Source organism: Oncorhynchus clarkii, chromosome 1 (genome assembly GCF_045791955.1).
Source record: "Oncorhynchus clarkii lewisi isolate Uvic-CL-2024 chromosome 1, UVic_Ocla_1.0, whole genome shotgun sequence".
Taxonomy (NCBI): domain Eukaryota; kingdom Metazoa; phylum Chordata; class Actinopteri; order Salmoniformes; family Salmonidae; genus Oncorhynchus; species Oncorhynchus clarkii.
In genome coordinates, this window is record NC_092147.1 from 66,732,723 (window position 1) to 66,752,927 (window position 20,205).

General features: G+C 44.2%; 1 protein-coding gene across 1 annotated transcript in view; it reads left to right on the forward strand.

Moving 5' to 3' along the window:
- Positions 1-539: 539 nt before the first annotated feature.
- Positions 540-20,205, forward strand: part of LOC139411109 (F-box and WD repeat domain containing 4) — a 28,069-nt gene continuing 8,403 nt past the window's right edge. Inside the window, exons 1-6 of the mRNA XM_071156971.1 lie at positions 540-913; positions 1,935-2,030; positions 3,668-3,853; positions 4,102-4,234; positions 4,618-4,703; positions 14,363-14,428. Of these exons, the coding sequence (XP_071013072.1) occupies positions 729-913; positions 1,935-2,030; positions 3,668-3,853; positions 4,102-4,234; positions 4,618-4,703; positions 14,363-14,428 (752 nt within the window). The 5' untranslated portion in view covers positions 540-728. The remainder of the gene's footprint in view (positions 914-1,934; positions 2,031-3,667; positions 3,854-4,101; positions 4,235-4,617; positions 4,704-14,362; positions 14,429-20,205) is intronic.

A 20,205-nucleotide genomic window follows, 5' to 3' on the forward strand; every position in this document is an offset into this window, starting at 1 on the left:
CTGTATATATATATATATATGTATATATATATATATATATATATATATATATATATATATATATATATATATATATATATATGAGTAATGTAAGATATGTAAACATTATTAAAGTGGCATTATTTACAGTGGCATTGTAAAAGTGACTAGTGATCCATTTATTGAAGTGGCCAGTCATTGGGTCTCAGTGAAGGCAGCAGCCTCTCTGAGTTAGTGATTGCTGTTTAGCAGTCTGATGGCCTTGAGATAGAAGCTGTTTGTCAATCTCTTTCTACAGCAAGCAGTACTGGAGCGCCCGTACCCCATGTATCTAGCCTCGCTACTGTTTACTGCTGTTCTTTAATTATTTGTTATTTTTATTTATGTTTTACTTAACACTTATTTTTCTTTAAACCGCTTTGTTGGTTATGGGCTTGTAAGTAAGCATTTCATTGTAAGGTCTACTACACCTGTTGTATTCAGCGCATGTGACAAATACAATTGTATTTTATTTTATATATAGTTATATAATACGTCATTACGTCGCACAACGTCACCACGTGATCTTTCGTCACTGTTTTGGAATGGCTTCCTGTATCTTCTCTTTTCACGCGCTCTAAGAACATGGATTACTGTTTAACGCTATTAAACCCTTTTTTTAAGAACTACCATAGACGAGGCAATACACCAAGAGAAAGATACAGGGCAATACAGAAACGGAAAAGAGAAACCTTCAATACGAACTTAAAATGTTCTTATTCCAGTTACCAGAGGTTGTGCTCTACCACATTATGTCATATTTGGAATACAAGTCTTTGAGTCGCCTTTCTCAAGTTTGCAAAACAATTTACCATTTTGCAAATCGTGACGCCGTATGGAGGAAGATAGCAAAAGAGTTAATAAACACTGGAATTACACGACAAGGAGCAGATGTGTAAGAAATATTGTTTTATTCGTACAATAAGTAGGGTACAGTGGTCGTTTCATGATAAGCATCATGACTTCCCAAGAGTTGTTTACATCTACTTCCACGCGGCTTGCTACAGTTGTTGCCATTCACACCGCTATCCTTCTCGATGCAAAGTTATGCAACACTGTAGCATGCACTACATGGGCTATACTGTTTCAGCATGGTGCCCATGGAAAACGTTTATGTGTTGTAAAAACGCATACAGATAGCCTCGTGGTTACTTGCTGTAGATATCTGAACGGCGTTTACAAATAAGTTGTAGCTGCATAATAACACATTCCTTGTTGCACACAGTCATGGTGCTACATAATCCTGAGAAGAATATCCTCGGCCAATGACTGCAGTTATGTTGACATGACGACCCCTGTTTTTCAGGATACATTCATTGTATGAAATATATATAGCCTATTTCCCACTTGCTGCCGTGGAAGCCCTGAGTCTGACTGACTGGTCTAGAAACACTGTTCTAGAGAACCTAACATTGTGAATTGGACCTGAGCCATTCTGGCATTACTGCCTTCTCCCCCAGCACAGCTACTTATGCCACAGTGACAGCCACTCTTATCAAACCATGGGTCTCCTTTGAGATGCAGCCTAACAGCAGTGTAAATAAACTTGGTAATCCTGCTGAGCGCTACAGGACACCACATCCCACAGCTCTGTGAGAGAAGCAGGCTGTTTCCTCCAGCCCACATCCACCCCCTCTGGCACAGGCCTCCTGAACACATGTGAACACATATGCTAGTGTTCTGGACGACAGTGTTGGGTTCAAGTATGACAATATGGGTCTATTTGAGTCCTCCTGCTATTCCTTGTGATATTCACACCATATCTGCTAATATACAGCACACAATGCTGTAATTCTACGCCTGTTGGGCATTGTTTGTGTGCATTGTCCGTTCAGAGGTTTTATTTATGTGGTGTTCTTTATGTGGTGTTCTTCAAGGGTTATAATTGTGTTATCACATCACTATCCATGTTACAGGTATCCCCACATCCCTCTGAAGGACAGAGTGAAGGTATCTCAGAACTGGTGCCATGGGATCTGCAGAAAGGAAGTCATGCTCAAATGGAGGATTAAGTGAGTGTGTTTGTGAGTTTTGGCATCATGGCACCACAGTGTAGTTTCAGGAGTTTCCCTAATCCATCTCATCTCTTGCGCCACTGAACACACGACAGGGATTGGCTGGTGACAGTTTAGGGAGAAAAAAATGCAAAAGAGGTCCTGAAGAGTTATTGTTAGTTTTTTAATGAAGCTGCATACAAGTAAAAGGTATTAAACATTGGAAAATGGTTGCTGAATAGTTTATAGTTCTAGATGTTGGGGCTGAAAAGCTCATTAGGAGTACCAGTAAGCACTATCCAGAGAGTCAATGGTGGGTTTACAATCTATCCCTAGATTACCATTCACAAGGTTTCAACTAGAGAGATAATCATGCTCTCCTTTTAGTCATTCTGCCACCTCAATCTGGGTGATTGTGGAGGCCAGGTCATCTGATGCAGCACTCCATCACTCTCCTACTTGGTCAAATAGCCCATACACAGCCTGGAGGTGTGTTGGGTCATTGTCCTGTTGAAAAATAAATGATAGTCCCACTAAGCGCAAACTGAATGGATGACGTATCGCTGCAGAATGCTGTGGTAGCCATGCTGGTTGTGTGTGCCTTGAATTCTAAATACATCACGGATAGTGTCACAAGCAAAGCACCATCACACCTCTTCCTCCATGCCTCACGGTGGGAACCACAAATGCAGAGATCATCCATTCAGCTACTGCATCTTACAAAGACACAGCGGTTCGAACCAAAAATCTCAAATTTGGACTCATCAGACCTAAGGACAGATTTCCACCGGTCTAACGTCCATTGCTGGTGTTTCTTGGCCCAAGCGACTTTTTCTTCTTATTGGTGTCCTTTAGAAGTAGTTTCTTCACAGCAATTCGACCATGAAGGCCTGATTCACGCAGTCTCCTCTGAACAGGATGTTGAGATGTGTCTGTTACTTGAACTCTGTGAAGCATTTATTTGGGCTGCAATCTGAGGTGCAGTTAACTCTAATGAACTTGTCCTCTGCAGCAGAGGTAACTCTTTCTTTCCTGTGGTGGTCCTCATGAAATCCAGTTTCATCATAGCGCTTGATGGTTTTTGCAACTGCACTTGAAGAAACTTTCAAAGTTCTTGAAATTTTCCACATTGGCTGACCTTCATGTCTTAAAATAATGATGGACTGTCGATTCTCTTTGCTTATTTGAGCTGTTCTTGCCATATGGACTTGGTCTTTTACCAAATAGGGCTATCTTCTGTATACCATCCCTACCTTGTCACAACACAACTGATTGGCTCAAACGCATTAAGAAGAAATTCCACAAATTAACTTTTAACAAGGCACACCTCTTAATTGAAATGCATTCCAGATGACTACCTCATGAAGCTGGTTGAGAGAATACCAAGAGTGTGCAAAGCTGTCATCAAGGCAAAGGCTGGCTACTTTGAAGAATCTCAAATATAAAATGTATTTTGATTTGTTTAACACTTATTTGGTTACTACATGATTTCATATGTGTTATTTCATAGTTTTGATTTATTCACTATTATTCTATAATGTAGAAAACAGTAAAAATAAAGAAAACATCCTGGAATGAGTAGGTGTGTCCAAACTTTTGACTGGTACTGTATGTCAGAGTATTTTCCATTATTTGATTGTGTGTTCCCCCTACAGCTTGTTGCCGTGGATACAGCTAGACGGGGATGTGCTGTATCTGTCTCAGGCTGCAGACATCGGAGCGTACCATCTGAGGCCGGACACGGGGAAGCTCCAGCGCAGCCCCATGGCTCTGTTCTCAGGACACCTGGAAGACGTGTGTCGATTTGCTGTGACTGACACACACCTCGTTAGTGGAGGAAGGTAATCAGCAGTAATCAACTTAACTCAAACTCCTGAAAGGAATAATATCAGTGGTTGAAGTTCAGTCTATCATGTTGCTTCAATACTCACTTGCCATTCTTACTGTGTACATGCCTCAACTAAAGGTCATTGAAGCATCATCACTACTGCAGACCCACGGCCATAGAAGCACACTCTCAGTCAAATATATCACATTCCACTTAATGTACTCATGTCTGTTATAGTGAACTATTATCTGCCTCTTTCAGTGATGGTAAGATCCTGGTGCACCACAGGAGGAATGGGTTCTCAATGGAGTACTCAGGTCACAACCAGGAAGTGAATTGCCTGGACTGCAGAGGAGGACTGATTGTCAGCGGCTCCAGAGACAGAACAGCCCGGGTGAGACACACTAATATTCTAGCACCCAATGTGTCCGTTTGTTTAGATGATACTGGCTGAAATAGGGCTCCACTGTAGTTTCACATTGGGTGGCAACCAAAGTATGTGTCATATGCAAGCTTGGCGAACAAATTGATATCATTAACTCTGTGTGTACCACCCTGGCTGCATTTACACAGGCAGCCCAATTCTGATATTTTTTTTTACTAATTGGTCTTTAGACCAATCAGCTCTGAACAAGATCTGATGTGATTGGTCTTAGTGGGAAAATATCAGAATTGGGTTGCCTGTGGGAACGCAGCTTCTGTGGCACATTAGGGTGTACTGTCAACCACAGACAACTATGGTTTTAATGTTCGTATTTTCTTAATGTTTCCTTTCAGATTTGGACTTTGTCTTCCAACTGCCCCAGAGACACGATCCCTATGAACGACAGGGTGTGGTCTGTGGCTATTAGTCCCACACAGAGGTATGTAATGTACATGCCTAGAATGTCCCAAAACAGTCAAACAGCTACACTAACATCATACATGAGTGCACAAAAGGTAGAGTCCTGCCCCCCCGGACAACCCCCACCAGTCAGTACGACACCCTGACTTCAGTTATGCCATTGGCATAAAAACAGTTGTCAGCCACCGGTTTGGGTGATAGTTGAGTTTGGGGCTAGATTAACCTGAGCGGTGGGTTCATTGTCCTCTGTTACTGAATAGGACAATATTTATTTCCCTCGGGTGGTCTGGGGAACGTTGAAAGAGGGATCGAGAGAGGTGAAAAAACAGGATATCAAGGCAAAGCGGGGTTGCCTTCATAGGCCCTTTGATTGCTCAGCCATGTAGCTACACACCCACACACTTAATGATGCTCACACACACGAAAGCAAGCACACGAGCACATACATACACACACTCGAGCGAACACACACACACCACACACACACACACACACACACACACACACACACACACACACATACAGGGACACCCTTAATGACACACAGACGCACAAGGCTGTAACAGTATCCCTGCTTCACCACCTGCCCTAGACCGGCAGGCAGCTGATCCTTCAAACTGGCCTTAGCGCCGCCGCAGAGTGGAAACACCATGAGTCACAGCAACAAAGGGCAGCTCTCCTCGGCTGACAGGTCCCTGGTTAACTCTGTTAAATTCAGGCAATCAGAGACACCATCATCTTCTGGGTGGATTGTTCATGCATTACATTTCCATGAATTGACTTGAATTTATTCAGGTAGACCTGGAAGACTGAAACTGTAGTGAGACTGGCTGTTTCTGCTCGTTGACCTCCGCCATACATTCATTCGGTATAAACTCAACTTCACACGCACACTTTTATTGTAGAAACACACACAGCCACAGACAGTATGAACTCACTCGATCGCTCTGTCACACACACACTCCTTCAGTATATATTACTCTCACACAGACACACACATTCACGTTGAGCCCCGGTGGCCCTGTCTGCTCAGCCAGAACTTTAGATCTGAGAGTATGGGGCGATTATCCACATCATTAATTCTCCAATTTGCTGGCTGAAATAGCAACCGTGCCTCAGCCTGCTGCCCCCTCATAATAAACCTGCTCCTTCCACACACTGACCAATGACCTGGTTAATTAATAGACCCCTGGAACCGAGGTGTCAACTCGCTGACAAACCTATAAGCCCACCTATCCCCTTGCAACCTCATCACTCCTGGAGCTAAGAGGATACAAGGAGAGAGATGTCATCGCTTAGTCAGTGCTTTGTCAAATATTACATGTGATGGCACCGCCAATTAATTTAAAATGATTGCATGACACAGGTCTTGTTAATAAGGAAATGGCTCAAAATCAATCTAATAACCTAGCTCTTTGTGGTAGACCTTTCTACTCTACCAACTGTGTCGCATGACCCAGGTGCTATCGCTTACCCGTTAAGGGTCAGTTAGGGGCATTGAAAGTTTGAGTTTTATCTTGTTTTAAATGACAGTTGAAAGCGACAGGGAGCAAAATGGTGGAAGCAGCATGTTTTTTTGATTTGGTGGGAGGGGCTCCTTGTGTTTTAAATGTAATTGTCCCTGCTTTACGCTCACGGAATCTAAAGAGTAGGGGGGGGGGGAGCAAGAGACGGAGCTGGTGTGATGTGTGAGATCAGCCTGCCATGCGATGGCTAACTGTAGTGTTGGTACCATACTGTAGCTACAACTTTAGGGCTGCTTTTCTAAATGTTACATTTGAGTCATGTAGCAGACGCTCTTATCCAGAACCACTTACACTGGTGAGTGCATACATTTTCGTACTGGTCTCACATGGGAATCAAACCCACAACCCTGGCGTGGCACGCGCCATGCTGTACCAACTAAGCCACACATAACAATATCTGTTATGCTGTCATGATATTGAGTGCGACACTTGCAATTTGAATGCGCCTCAAGAAGAATATAATTTTTTCGCATAGAATGTGACAGGCTGAACAATTGAATAGGTAAACTGTTTTACTATGGGGTTGTCTGATTTTGCTGTTGCTTTCTTTTGTTGTTAGCTGTGGCATATTAAATGGGGTCAACAATTTTTCATCAGATAATTCAAATAACCAAAAGGTACCGGGTCTCAGCTTTGTCTGGCTCTCATTTTGATTGTACTGTAGGTGCCGGGTCTCAGGCTCGGCGGGACCCTGCCCAATTGAATCCCTGCTAACCATATCCACTTTTGTGGTCGGTACTACCACAACTATACTGATATTACCCAATGGCAGTGTTTGCCCTATATTAATTTAGCGGCGGCAGTATGACCATGGGCATTACGATCAGGTCGTGTGCAGCTGCACTCCGAATTGATGATTACTTGCAAGCTGTGGGCAGGATTGAAATAAACCCAAACCAAGGGAAACGGTTACGGTACCCTTCATTCCTTGACACACCATTTTTTCCTAGCGAGACTGACTTTATGATCAAAATGATCTTATTTACACATTGTAGTACATTCGGACTCATATCGATGCCACATAGGCTGTTTTCAAAAAGAGAAGTTGCTTTTAAAGGCAGTCGCTCTTTAGAACTTTAAAATGTTGTCTCCCGCCCCAAGGCAAAATGTTGTCTCCCGCCCCAAGGCAAAATGTTGTCTCCCGCCCCAAGGCAAAATGTTGTCTCCCGCCCCAAGGCAAAATGTTGTCTCCCGCCCCAAGGCAAAATGTTGTCTCCCGCCCCAAGGCAAAATGTTCTCTCCCGCCCCAAGGCAAAATGTGTAGAATTGCAGGAAATGAGCTTTAAAACAGCAAAATGTTGTCGCTGCAGACAAGATAAGACCCTCTAAAACGTTCAGTCGGAGACGAATGCGGATGGGCAACACCATGCTCCAGCCTATTTATTTAAAGCCGCTATGCTGCATCAGTTGGGCTACAAACTATAATGCTTTTAAAGGGAAGCGTATATTTCAGATGGTGTCATTCATTTTGGAGTAGAATGTCCTTCTACCAGAAATGTCCTTCTCACAGTCATTCTACAGAATGAAGCAGCAAAAGGAATCCCCCCGCTCTGCTACACTGCCGCTGTCGCTGCTTTTCTCATATTCACCCTCGTGTTCAAGCTGTGGGCGGCGAAATGTTCCCCCCTCTTTATCCTTCCCATTCCCCCCTTTCTCTGTAATCTTCCTCTCTTGTGGTGTCCCTCTTTTTCCATCTCTCTCTCTTGGGTTTTCCAGTAAATATCATCTCAAAGTCTATTAAAGGATTACAAAGAGGTGTATTGTGGCTGCATTGAAATGCCAATGCTGATGCGACTCCGTGTTGGTCCCTGCCTACTTTGGGCGAGATTGATCCCAGCAGTAGATCTGGCCCTTTCTTCCATGCTTTTCTCAATTGAATGTCTTTCCACGCCACGCTGTGTGATACTGTCTCTGTCCCGAGGCCCACTTCATATAGGCTACCTGGGGTTGCAGGTAGCCTAGTGGTTAGAGCGTTGGACCAGTAACCGAAAGGTTGCTGGATTGAATCCCCGAGCTGACAAGGTAAAAATCTGTCATTCTGCCCCTGAACAAGGCAGTTAACCCACTATATATATATTTTTATTTTTATTTTTTATTTTTATAAATATGGCACATGGTTATTGGAATAGGACTGGGCTCTGTTGGGTCCATGTCCTAGAGGTTTTCTGTCATTGACTAGCAATTGAGTAAGAGGGGTCGAATCCGGGCTTAGACTTGACTCTGACACTGTACCCAGACTACACATTAGATATGAGGACTTGTAGTATTAGTGAGAGAGGATGAGGGTGGACATGGGTCTAAATGCTGGCTTTTCCACTCTCCCACCATGTCTCTATCTCTGTCTTTCTCTCTTCCTCTCTCCCTTTCTCACCCTCTCTTTCCACTCTTGGTACAGTTTCTTTGAATGATAAAGAAGCGGGCAGGTAGTTAGTAGTTGACTGAGGTGTTCCCTGCAAATAGGCTTGGGCCAACAAGACCGGACAGGTTGAGCGCTGGAGCTGTCGTGGCAGATCACACTGTTCGATGGGAGAGAGCATGGAGTCACGACTGAGTGGATTTCGTACCATATGTTGTTTTATTGAGTGATGATACTATTTATTGCTGTTGTATTGCTGCTCTGTAGGAAGAGTAAGGAAATGCTCTAGGAACAATGTCATGAAAGCAAGGTTTCTCCCTCCTAGGGAATTCTTGCCATTGTTACCTCTGCGTTTTTATTGAGGGTTTAAGTCTGACTTTTTGTTACAAATATAGGCTCTTTGAAAAACTGCAGCCATACAAATGCAATTTGATAAAATGGATTGGCTGGAACTCTGGTGTTAATCGGATAACTGGGTGATTCTCATGAAACCATTCTCATGAAAAATAATCTGTGTTGCTATAGTTTATCCATAAATCCTAAAAATGTTTACATTGAACTATTGTATTTATTACGTACAAACACGGTGGACGTGTCTCATTAACGTAATACTTTCTCAAGTTCCTGTAAAAACTCCAATCAGTTTTTATATAAAGTTTTATCCACCCGTGATGCATCATCTAGAGGAGTAGTAGAAGTTAAGTTAATTAATTTGCTTATATGCCTCCAGAATGAGGTTCTTATTCTCAAAACCCCCCTTTACCCCGCTTGGCCTTCTCATTAATGTAATGGCTAAAAAGCTCAAATTGGGAAAAAGTCTTACGTTTTATAATCATTTTATGATATGTGCATTTTCAGTGTTATGTTTAACTCAGGCCTTTTCATTAGAGGAGGAATGTTAAAAAAATGAATTGATTTCTTTATTTCTTTTTTGGACTGTTGCCGTAATGAGAATGTTGTGGAAATGGTGGTAGAATGCATAATATCTGATCAAAAAAACATAGTAATAATTATGAAATTGATGAAGTACAAATCTTAATCTCAGTGATCCAAGATATATACATTTTGTAAATATTTTAAAATGACACCACCTGACAATTTTGGGATAAAATTTTTGGTTTTGTGAGAATGACCCAACTGTATTCCATAAGAGATTCGCCACAAAATCTGTCACTCACACACCCAGAGTATCACCTGTGTGCATGTGTTACAGGGTTAGCAGAACGGAATAGCCAATAACAGACCACTCCAAAGAACCAATTAAGGTTTGATGCTCAGTGTCAAAGAGCCTATAAGATCAATCCATTTCTCAGTGCCAAAATGCAGTTACACAATGTATGTCGGCAAAATTGGGGGGGGGGGGGGGGGGGGTTATACTGACCACTCGTAAAGGGGAGGGGGCTGGAAGCCACTGGAGGGAGAAGCTACCCTGAGGAGAGGTGAGAAAGGGGCGCTTTTTCGGGGTTTGTTTTGTTTAGAATTCCTCAAGCACAACTACAAAGATGTTGCAGGGGCAATGCCTTTGAACGTTTCCAAAGAAAATTATTGTTGGATAAACCGCCCCGATTCGCCACTTTCTCACCACGGAGGGAGACTGACCTCTGACCTCTAGTATCAAAGTACAGGGAGACGCCCCCTCCAGCCCTGATTTTACCCCCACTGCTCTGCCCCACTCAACCGCAAGAAAAAGCCTGAAATTCATGTCTTTCTCTTTCGTCTCTCACAGGCTCGGCCTGTGGCTCAGGAGTCAAGAATTCAATTAGTTAAAAAAAAGAGAAGAAAAGAGAGAGGCTGCAACAATGCAGCGATAAGGGGCAGAATGTGCGTTCCCACACGCTAAATACAGGGCGCTTTCTCTGGGGCCCACAGAGCCGGAGGACCCACACTGCAGGAGGCAAGAATAATCACAGCTCCTCTGAACCACTCATTACACACACACACACACACACACACACACACACACACACACACACACACACACACACACACACACACACACACACACACACACACACACACACCTGACACCCACATTCCACAGACATACGGTACCTCAAATTTACACACAGGCACTCCTAAGCTACTTCAAACACATACCCATGTTCCCACCTCATACACACACACGCGTGCACACACTGCTCAAAGTCATTTTACAGACATACACATACTAGCACCTCAGACATACCTGACAAACACACACATACACAACTCACACAGGCCTCTCATTACACACCACCTCATACAGGTGTTCCTCGGGTTCACTTGCTCTACCTGAGAGACTAGGCCTGCTGTTCAATGTACAGAATGGAAACAACACTACTCGTGATCGACATCATGGCATAAATTGGGTTAATGATACAACTGCCCAGTCAACATGGGTTGGTATATCAGATTCTGTTATTGAATTAATTAATTGTGTTCTTTCAACATTGAAATATCCCTCTTCTCGTGGATGGTCTAGGTTTAATTGATTGTTTGTTGAAAGCATTGATGTTTGTTTTGTTTCTTTACACACAGACCTCAATATGCCAACATGGTCCAATGGTCAATTGAATGGATGTTAGTTCTTATAATCCAGTATCCTAATGACTGTCGCTCCTTTCATGTTTCTGAGTGAGAAGAAGATGAGTGACAAGGTCTCTGATCATTCAAGGGAACTGGAGCTGAGCTGACACATACCACAATGAATTAATCCTCATTTGTGTCTGTCTATTGGTCCTCAGCTGGTAGAGCATAGCATAGTTGGTTCGATTTCCGGGACCACCCGTATGTAAAATGTACGCATGCACGATGACTGTAAGTCGCTTTGGACAAAAGAGTCTGCTAAATAGAGTCTATTGTTGTAATCCATTATAGGAATCCACTAGACTCATAATCGACATCATCTGAACTTTAATGTTTAGCTGTTGTTTGTTCGGAGGTTAGCCGTTAGTATAGCAAGACCGGATGGTGTTTTGTGTTTTCAATACATAGTGGCGGGCCGTTCTGTTCCGTTCCAGCCGGCTGAGCAGAGCAGCGCAGAGGGGCTGTGTGTGGAATGTCCTGGTGCTGTCCTGGTGACCTCAGACAGAGGGGACACAAACAGAAGCCAAAAGGGCCAAGGGGGTGGGGTATTGGGGAGGAGGGGGGGGGATCTTGGCGAGCCCCTGCCATTGTCCCCCTCCCGGCTGATATAAAAGCATCATAACCCTTTGAGCTCAGACATATTTAGAGAGCAGATAAAAGCACTTTTTACAAACTAGATACACGGCGGGCACAAAGCCGGGGGTCAAGCGCAACAAATTAACAACCTCTTTTGCCTAGAGGGGGGAGAAGGGAGGAAAAGGGGGGCAGGGGCATAGCTAAATCGCCCCTGGAGTCCATCGCCATGCCTCTACATTCCCAGCGCCTGCATGGTCTGTGTTCATCTCTGCTATTTAGCCTATTCTTCTGTAATTGGCTGGGGTTTAGTTTAGATAAATGGTGACTTACTTGTTTTGTTTGGAGTATTGTTGTTCATGCGATAGGTTTGTGTGGGATTCTTTGAATTTCACGAAAGTGGTGCCAATCTTTGGCAATGGCGAAAGAATTGGAGTCAGGTCAAATGTAACATTTAATTTTGATGTCAGATAGCCACATATCCCATTTTAAACAGTAAGCTTCACTTTTTTGTATTTTGCAATACGCTTCACTTTTCTATTTTGCCATAAGCTACAATAGTGCCAGGAGAAATTCAACTGACAGTGCGTATCTGTTTCTCTTGTCTCTCAGAAGAATAAACGTTGCAAGACTGGAGTGTAGTTGTTCCATTTGGTGTAGTACAGCTGTTTAGGTAGTAAGCTGAAAGTCCTACACATGGAAATGGTATCCTTTTGTAGTGACTAGTGATGCAAGCCAAATGCTAAAGCCAAACTGGTGGCTTAGAATGTGCAGCCCGACACCAAAGTACATCCCTAACCCACAGGCTGTAGAACGGACATATCATTAGAACACTAGAGTCAAATTCTGCTTCCTAAGTCCATACATTTACTTTCTGGTGTTTGACACTAAATGTACTTTCTATGTGTTTGACTTTCGGACTTGATATACTGCAGTTTGACTCCAAGAAGGTTCAAATAGGTAACCTTTTTCATTTCTAAGGAAAGCAATTGGAGAATCCCCTATTAAAACTGAGAAATAATTCTCATTTGTTAGACTAGATTCCTAGACCAGGCTGTTGTTCACCTCTTTGTTAGGAAACTAGAAGTGATTTTGGGGCTGAGAATGAGGATGGGTTAACAGAAGTGGAGCGTTTGCGGTGGTCTTGGGAAAGCGTGGAGCGCCCTGTGCGGTCAGCTTGTTGATTTGGAGCTAACAATGTTGGTACTGTTGGGCTCTTCTCCCAGCAGGGGCTCAGTGTGCGTGTTTCTGTCTGTGTGTAATTATGTGTGTGCGCTTGTCTGTGATTGTGTGTGTGTGTGTTCATTTGGCTGGGTTCCCAATGGGGGCTGAGTTAGTTTGTGTGACCCTGCCACACAGCCCCTTAGATAATGCAGCCAGCTGATGAGGTTACCCAAACGGCAGCAGAGGCCCAGCATGTCCTTATAATGAGGAGTGGACTGGGAAGTAGAGGGAGAGGGAGAAGGTTGGGAGGCTACAGAGATGGGGGTGATTTCAGGATGGGGTGGTAGTAGCATCTCAGGGAGGTGATTGGGGGGTGAGGGGTTTTAGGGAGGGGGCACCTGTCCCACATCAGGCGAGAGAGGCTTTGACCTTAGCAGCTATAATATCAGTGAGTGATCTGACCCTAGATCAGGCCAGTGCTCGGGAGGACAGAACCGGTTCATTGTATGTCTGTGCTGTGTACCCCCCTTCCTCCCCCAGCAGAGCAGAGCCCAGTGAGGGGTGAGTAATGTGAGTAATGGAGAGTAATAAGGGCCAGGCAGCGAGTGTGACCTTAACCCTATTGTATCTTGTGTCACCAGGGTTCAGAGGTCATACTCGCTGAGGGCCCGCCGCCCTGATTGGACCAAATGAGTTTACCCAACACTAATTAACGGGGGCTTTGCTAACGGGCCTCTCCGCTTAACGGGCCTGACAGCTGCCCCTGTGCCTCAGTACACCCTCCCGTGCCCCGCTCACGCCCCTCGTTACCCCTGTCTCAACGCAAAGCGCCTCCACGCCACCCTTACCCCATTGCCAACCCATCCAGCCGTCAGAGGTAGAAACGCCAACCAAACCACCCACCACTGCTTCAACACAGTTATCTGTCTACTTCTCTGTCCTTCTCTCTGGCTATTCTATCCCGCTGTTTTTCATTTGAGATCTGCTGTGCTTTCTTGAGATTGTATGCGAAAGCAGTTGATGCTGAAACTGTGAAGTAAAACGGAAAAATAGTAAATGAATAAGTGGTACAAAAGAAAGTAAAAAGATAATCAAATGGTGGTTGTGCCCCAGGGTGTTGGACCTTCCCCTGTCAGTCAAACCTGCAGGAGGCCCTAAGCCTCAGACCTGGGCAGAGCTAACAGAAGCCCCCCTACTGCCCCTCTCCCCTTTGGCCCACCCCAGCCTCTACACACAGACCCTACTACACCCCTCCACCCCCTCCTCCTCTCCTTTCACCCCTGTGCCGCCCATGCATACCTAGGCCACTACTTCCGACCTGTCAGTCCAATCAAAGGAGTGTTTTAGTTTCTCCTCTTTTCTCTCTCACCACTGAAACAATAAACGTGTGTCTCTGACCGGAGACTGTTGAGGGTGTCACGCTTTAGCTTTGCCCTTTGAGGTGTCTCAGTGTTCCCAGTTTTCCTAAACGTTCCTCTGTTGTCTCCTCCACAGCTCCTTCGTGACTGGCACAGCCTGCTGTGCGAACTTCTCTCCTCTGCGGATCTGGGATGTTGAAAGGTAACTAACTACACAACACACACACACACACAGATACATACTCCACTGATTCACACAGACTTTACACACCACTTACTACACACACACAACCCACAAACAACAGTGCACCATGACCAAGCATTTTAAGTACATTCCTATACAGTATAGAAATTTAGAGTTGAGCCCTTCATCGTCCACCAGTAGTATTCCTACCAACCCACTTCTTACCAACCCAACTATTCCAAGACCTCCCATCCTAGCCCATCTGTCAGTATAACTGATCACGGCAGTGAAAGTGGAACCTGGCTGTAATGATAGTTGTTGTTTCATCATCCCGTCTAAAAGCCTTTGCTTTGAGAAGTTCAAAGGAGGGCTGGGAGAATTCCTGGCACTGAAAGCCCAAGCTTAAACCTGATACAGCCCTGACAGGCCACTGTAATTCCCAGCTTTACCTGCCGAATTAAACCTTCTGACACGTCCCGGGCCGGACAGAGAAAGGCGCTTCCTGCTCCAAATGACATGGACATTTGAGCTGGGGAAACGGGGGAAGGGAGGAAGGGGAGGAGAAGGGAGGGGAAGTTATTTGTGCGTTGCAGGTGTTCCCGAAAATATATTGACACAGTGTACCAGAGCTCGTTCTTGCTAGAAAACATGAACAACATGTCCTTGTGTAGTATGTACACGCAGAATAGTATTCAGGTATTGTGGTTTGTGTTTTTTTCTCAGTTTAGGAGTAAATATTTTAAGTCCCAAGCCTGAAAAATCTTATGTCTTTGCTGTAGTATGATGATTGGGACAAGTGGCCTGGCTGATCTGTGTCCCCCACTGTGACTTCCTGTCTGGTAATCAGCTGAGGTACAAAAAGCGGTCTGGGAGAGGGCAGGGCACATACTGTACACCGATGACAGCAGGATGAGGGTTATGGGGGTACTCTGTGTGTCTGTAACGGTCTCTTATTTCCCATATCTCAGATGCACGTGCGCACACACAAACACAGACACACACACAGCAACCCCACCACACACATAGAGCACATATTCAACCTCTCCAGACACACCACCATCACGATCCACCCCCCTCCACCCCAACCTAAGACTACCAGCAGCATCCCAACCCAACGCTGTGCATTAGTGCGGCCACACTCCCTTTGACAGCAGACACATCAGAGAGAAAAGATCACAACCAAGACACCGTTACACCTGCAGCACCAAACATAGCCAGTAAAGCAGCTGAGTGCATCAGGATCTGAACAAGACAGGAACCACAACATGTTGCTGATTCCAGAAATGACTTGTCATCCGAGGATGGAAAATAGTGGCACAGGATGTAACTGAGATCAAAGATGCTGATGCTCAGGTCATGGACTGCCACTTTCTTTAAGAGAGGGAAAGAGGTGGAGAAATATAGATGGAGAAAAAGGGGGGGAGAGGGAGACTAGGGGAGGAAGAAAGGGATATGTGTTCTGTCTGTGTTCTTTATGTGATTAATCTAGTTTCACAAAACAACTATTTTACTCTTAATTATTTTTCAAGAAATCGTGACCTGAATGAAGCATGTCCTTGTTTTATGACAGACGTGGCATTATTCTATAACAGGCTCATTAAAAATCAGTTTCTCTTTGTTGACCCTTCTAAGTGTTGCCATGCAAAACCAGAACCTTCCCACTTATGTGGGGCAAAGGAACCTTGACCATTCACCCATTGTGGCTTTGATTTTAATTTAATTTAACACATTTCTTTTTTCTCCCGTTGCAATTAATTCTGTGTCTTTTTCATCTCGATAGTACAAAGCCTATGATCACCCATACAGAGGGATCCCACACAAGTGGCGTTTTTGAGCGCACCCCAACTTTTCATGGTGCCTTCGCTCGTGGATAAACAGGGAAAAAGCATCAAAGAACCCCAACCATCGCTCCGAGATTCCCGTCAAAGGAGCCCCACAATCGCCTGGCAGATTCCTGGCATTCCTCTCTGAAAAGCGGGGGTTAAATGTCTGCGTTGGGAGGTCGCTCTGTTATACAAATTGCACGGGCATTGTTTTTGGAGAGAACGCGTGTGACATTTAAAGGTGGCCATTGTTCTGCCCGTACATTCCTGCCCGGTTCTGTGTCCCGCGGTTCTCCCAGCTCCCTGAGTCCCCACTGTTTGTTTTAGGGTCTGAAAACCCCAGCAGGACTCTTTCTCTACCTGTCTGACATCCTTTCAGAGGAGTGGCTGTTTCCCAGCGCGGATGTCCCCAGGCCCAGTTTAGACACCAGACTTAACCTTACAAGAGCTCTCCCACCCATACTGCTTTTCTATAGCCCCCCCCCCCCCCCCCCCCCCCCCCCCCCCAACACCAAGAGAGAATCCCCTTAGCTTCTCCTGTTTAAAGTCTGTAAATTCATTAATGGTTCCTTTCACAAACTGGTTGTGTATATATGTGCGAGTGTGTGTGGCCCGAAAGCCAACCTGACTCCTGCAGTGAGACCAGATAGGCTTAAATCATTAAATCAGGACTAACTAATTCTCCCTGTGTATCACAGACAGTCACTTCTCTCATAACAGTCAGTCAGTCAGTCAATGGCGGACAGTCAACTAACCTTCCAAAATCAATTCAGTGTTGGACTTCATTTTATCTCAAATTCTCACAATTTATTAACCGGAAACCGATTTTCCCCTTAGACAAACATGAGCATTCAATATTTTATTTCAGTCGAATTTCAGTTCATTTCCTCAATTACTGGGAATGTGATTTGCCTCATGTCAACCCCATATCACAGCTAGTTAAGTCCCACATTCTGGCTCATCCAGCTCATGAGTGGGGTCACAGAACATTGGTGTGAGAGCAGCAGTTCCCTCTCTCCACTCTGGAGTATACTGCCCATATGATCTATCTCCCAAGTGCACCTTACTGATCTCTGAACTCCCACATGTCCATATTGTAGACATCATCCTTGGTGACATGCAATCATTTGCTCCTTTTTCTATTTAGCACTTTGCACTTTCACCTTTTGTATTTTCTCGAACATGGATTAAATGAAGTATATTTTTGCATCTCGGCCTAACTTTTCGCTACAGATTTTTTTCTCTCTCACGCACCAGCCACTATTCATCCTAGCCGGCGCGCACACCCTCATATTGCCTTTCGTCATGCAATCAAATCAGCTACAGAATAGTATTAACTAACTTGTAGTAAATATGACCTGTTTTTATGGATCTAATAGCATCTTAAAAAATATATATACAGTTGAAGTCGGAAGTTTACGTACACCATAGCCAAAAACATTTAAACTCAGTTTTTCACAATTCCTGACATTTAATCCTAGTAAAAAATCCCTGTCTTAGGTCAGTTAGGATCACCACTTTATTTTAAGAATGTGAAACGTTAGAATAATAGTAGAGAGAATTATTTATTTCAGCTTTTATTTCTTTCATCACATTCCCAGTGGGTCAGAAGTTTACATGCACTCAATTAGCATTTGGTAGCATTGCCTTTAAATTGTTTAACTTGGGTCAAACTTTACGGGTAGCCTTCCATAAGCTTCCCACAATAGGTTGGGTCAATTTTGGCCCATTCCTCCTGACAGAGCTGGTGTAACTGAGTCAGGTTTGTAGGCCTTGCTCGCACATGATTTTTCAGTTCTGCCCACACATTTTCTATAGGATTGAGGTGAGGGCTTTGTGATGGCCACTCTAATACTTGACTTTGTTGTCATTAAGCCATTTTGCCACAACTTTGGAAGTATGACGGGGTCATTGTCCATTTGGAAGACCTGTTTGCAATCAAGCTTTAACTTCCTGACTGATGTCTTGAGATGTTGCTTCAATATATCCACATAATTTTGCACCCTCATGTTGCCATCTATTTTGTGAAGTGCACCAGTCCCTCCTGCAGCAAAGCACCCCCACAACATGATGCTGCCACCCCCGTGCTTCACGGTTGGGATGGTGTTCTTCGGCTTGCAAGCCTCCCCCTTGTTCCTCCAAACATAACGATGGTCAGTATGGCCAAGCAGTTCTCTTTTTGTTTCATCAGATCAGAGGACATTTCTCCATGTGTCCCCATGTGCAGTTGCAAACCGTAGTCCGGCTTTTTTATGGCGGTTTTTGACCAGTGACTTGTTCCTTGCTGAGTGGCCTTTCAGGTTATGTTGATATAGGACTCGTTTTACTGTGGATATATAGTGAGGGAAAAAAGTATTTTATCCCCTGCTGATTTTGTACGTTTGCCCACTGACAAAGAAATGATCCGTCTATAATTTTAATGGTAGGTTTATTTGAACAGTTGGAGACATAATAACAACAAAACAAATCCAGGAAAACGTATGTCAAAAATGTTATAAATTAATTTGCATTTTAATGAGGAGAAATAAGTATTTGACCCCTCTGCAAAACATGACTTAGTACTTGGTGGCAAAACCCTTGTTGGCAATCACAGAGGTCAGACGTTTCTTGTAGTTGGCCACCAGGTTTGCACACATCTCAGGAGGGATTTTGTCCCCCACCTTTTGCATATCTTCTCCATGTCATTAACGTTTTGAGGCTGACATTTGGCAACTCGAACCTTCAGGTCCCTCCACAGATAGTCTATGGCAGGGGTGTCAAACTCAAATACCCAGTGGGCCAAAATGTAAAACCTGAACAAAGTCACGGGCCAACATTGAACAAATTAACCTTTTAATATGGACCCAAACAAGTTTTGCTTTAACATTGAATATGGAACAAGCATCACTTATTACCATACAATATATAATTTAATAGTGGAGACATGCAAAATCGAATTTCAAATGAAAAAACACATCAATGGCATTCATTTATTAAATAAATAAAATTTAAATAAAAATGGTATGCCTCTTTTCTATTTGCAGCCTTCTGATTTAAATACCAAAATAAACTTTTTCCACTGGCTAATAATTTTACAAATAAAATGATAATAAATCAATCAACCATTCAAGCCCATGCCTTGTAGCAAGAAAAAGTGCATAAAGAAAACGTTAATTATTGCACACTGGTCTAATCTGATGTGCCCAAGCCAGATACCTGGCATCTCTTCTTGGTTGCTAGTTCATCAATGTCTGGGCTCAAGCTCTGAGCTGAAGAAATCCTCAGTATAGAGCGAAGATGTTCATCAGTCAGACGTCTCCTGTGAGTTGTTTTGGTCATCTTCATCGAGGAGAAAAGTTGCTCGCATAGATAAGTGCTGCCGAACATGGAGAGCATCTGAGCAGCTTGGGTGCGGAGCTGAGGCATTGTGTCAGGGATGAACCGTGGAAACTGTGCGGCGCCCACAGCATCATACTTTGACTTCAGCGTGTCGTTGCACTGGAGTTCAATCAGCTCCATTTGGATGTTGGTTGGTGCATTTTCCACATCAACTGCGAAGGGATTACTAAGCAGTTCAAACTTGCATTTCTGGGCATCGAAGTCGGCAAATCGCCGGCTAAACTCAGCGGCGAGAACACTGAGTTTTTCAGCAAACTGTACGCATGGGAACACGGCGGTAGAGATCTGCACTTTTATGGATTGGCAGCAGGGAAAATGGCAAGGGTTTCCTTGCAGCATCTGATTCTCCCACAGGCACAGTTTAGTTTTGAAGGCCCTCACTGCAGCGTACATGTCTGTGATGATGCGCCCCCGCCCCCGAAGCTGCAGGTTCAGCGCATCGAGATGGCTCGAGATGTCACAGAGAAAGGCCAGCTCACACAGGAACTTTTGCTCCCGGAGCTCTGCTGTATCCTTCCCTTTGGTTTCCATGAATTGACATATTTCCTCACGCAGCTCGAAACATCTGTTCAGTACTTTTCCTCTGCTTAGCCA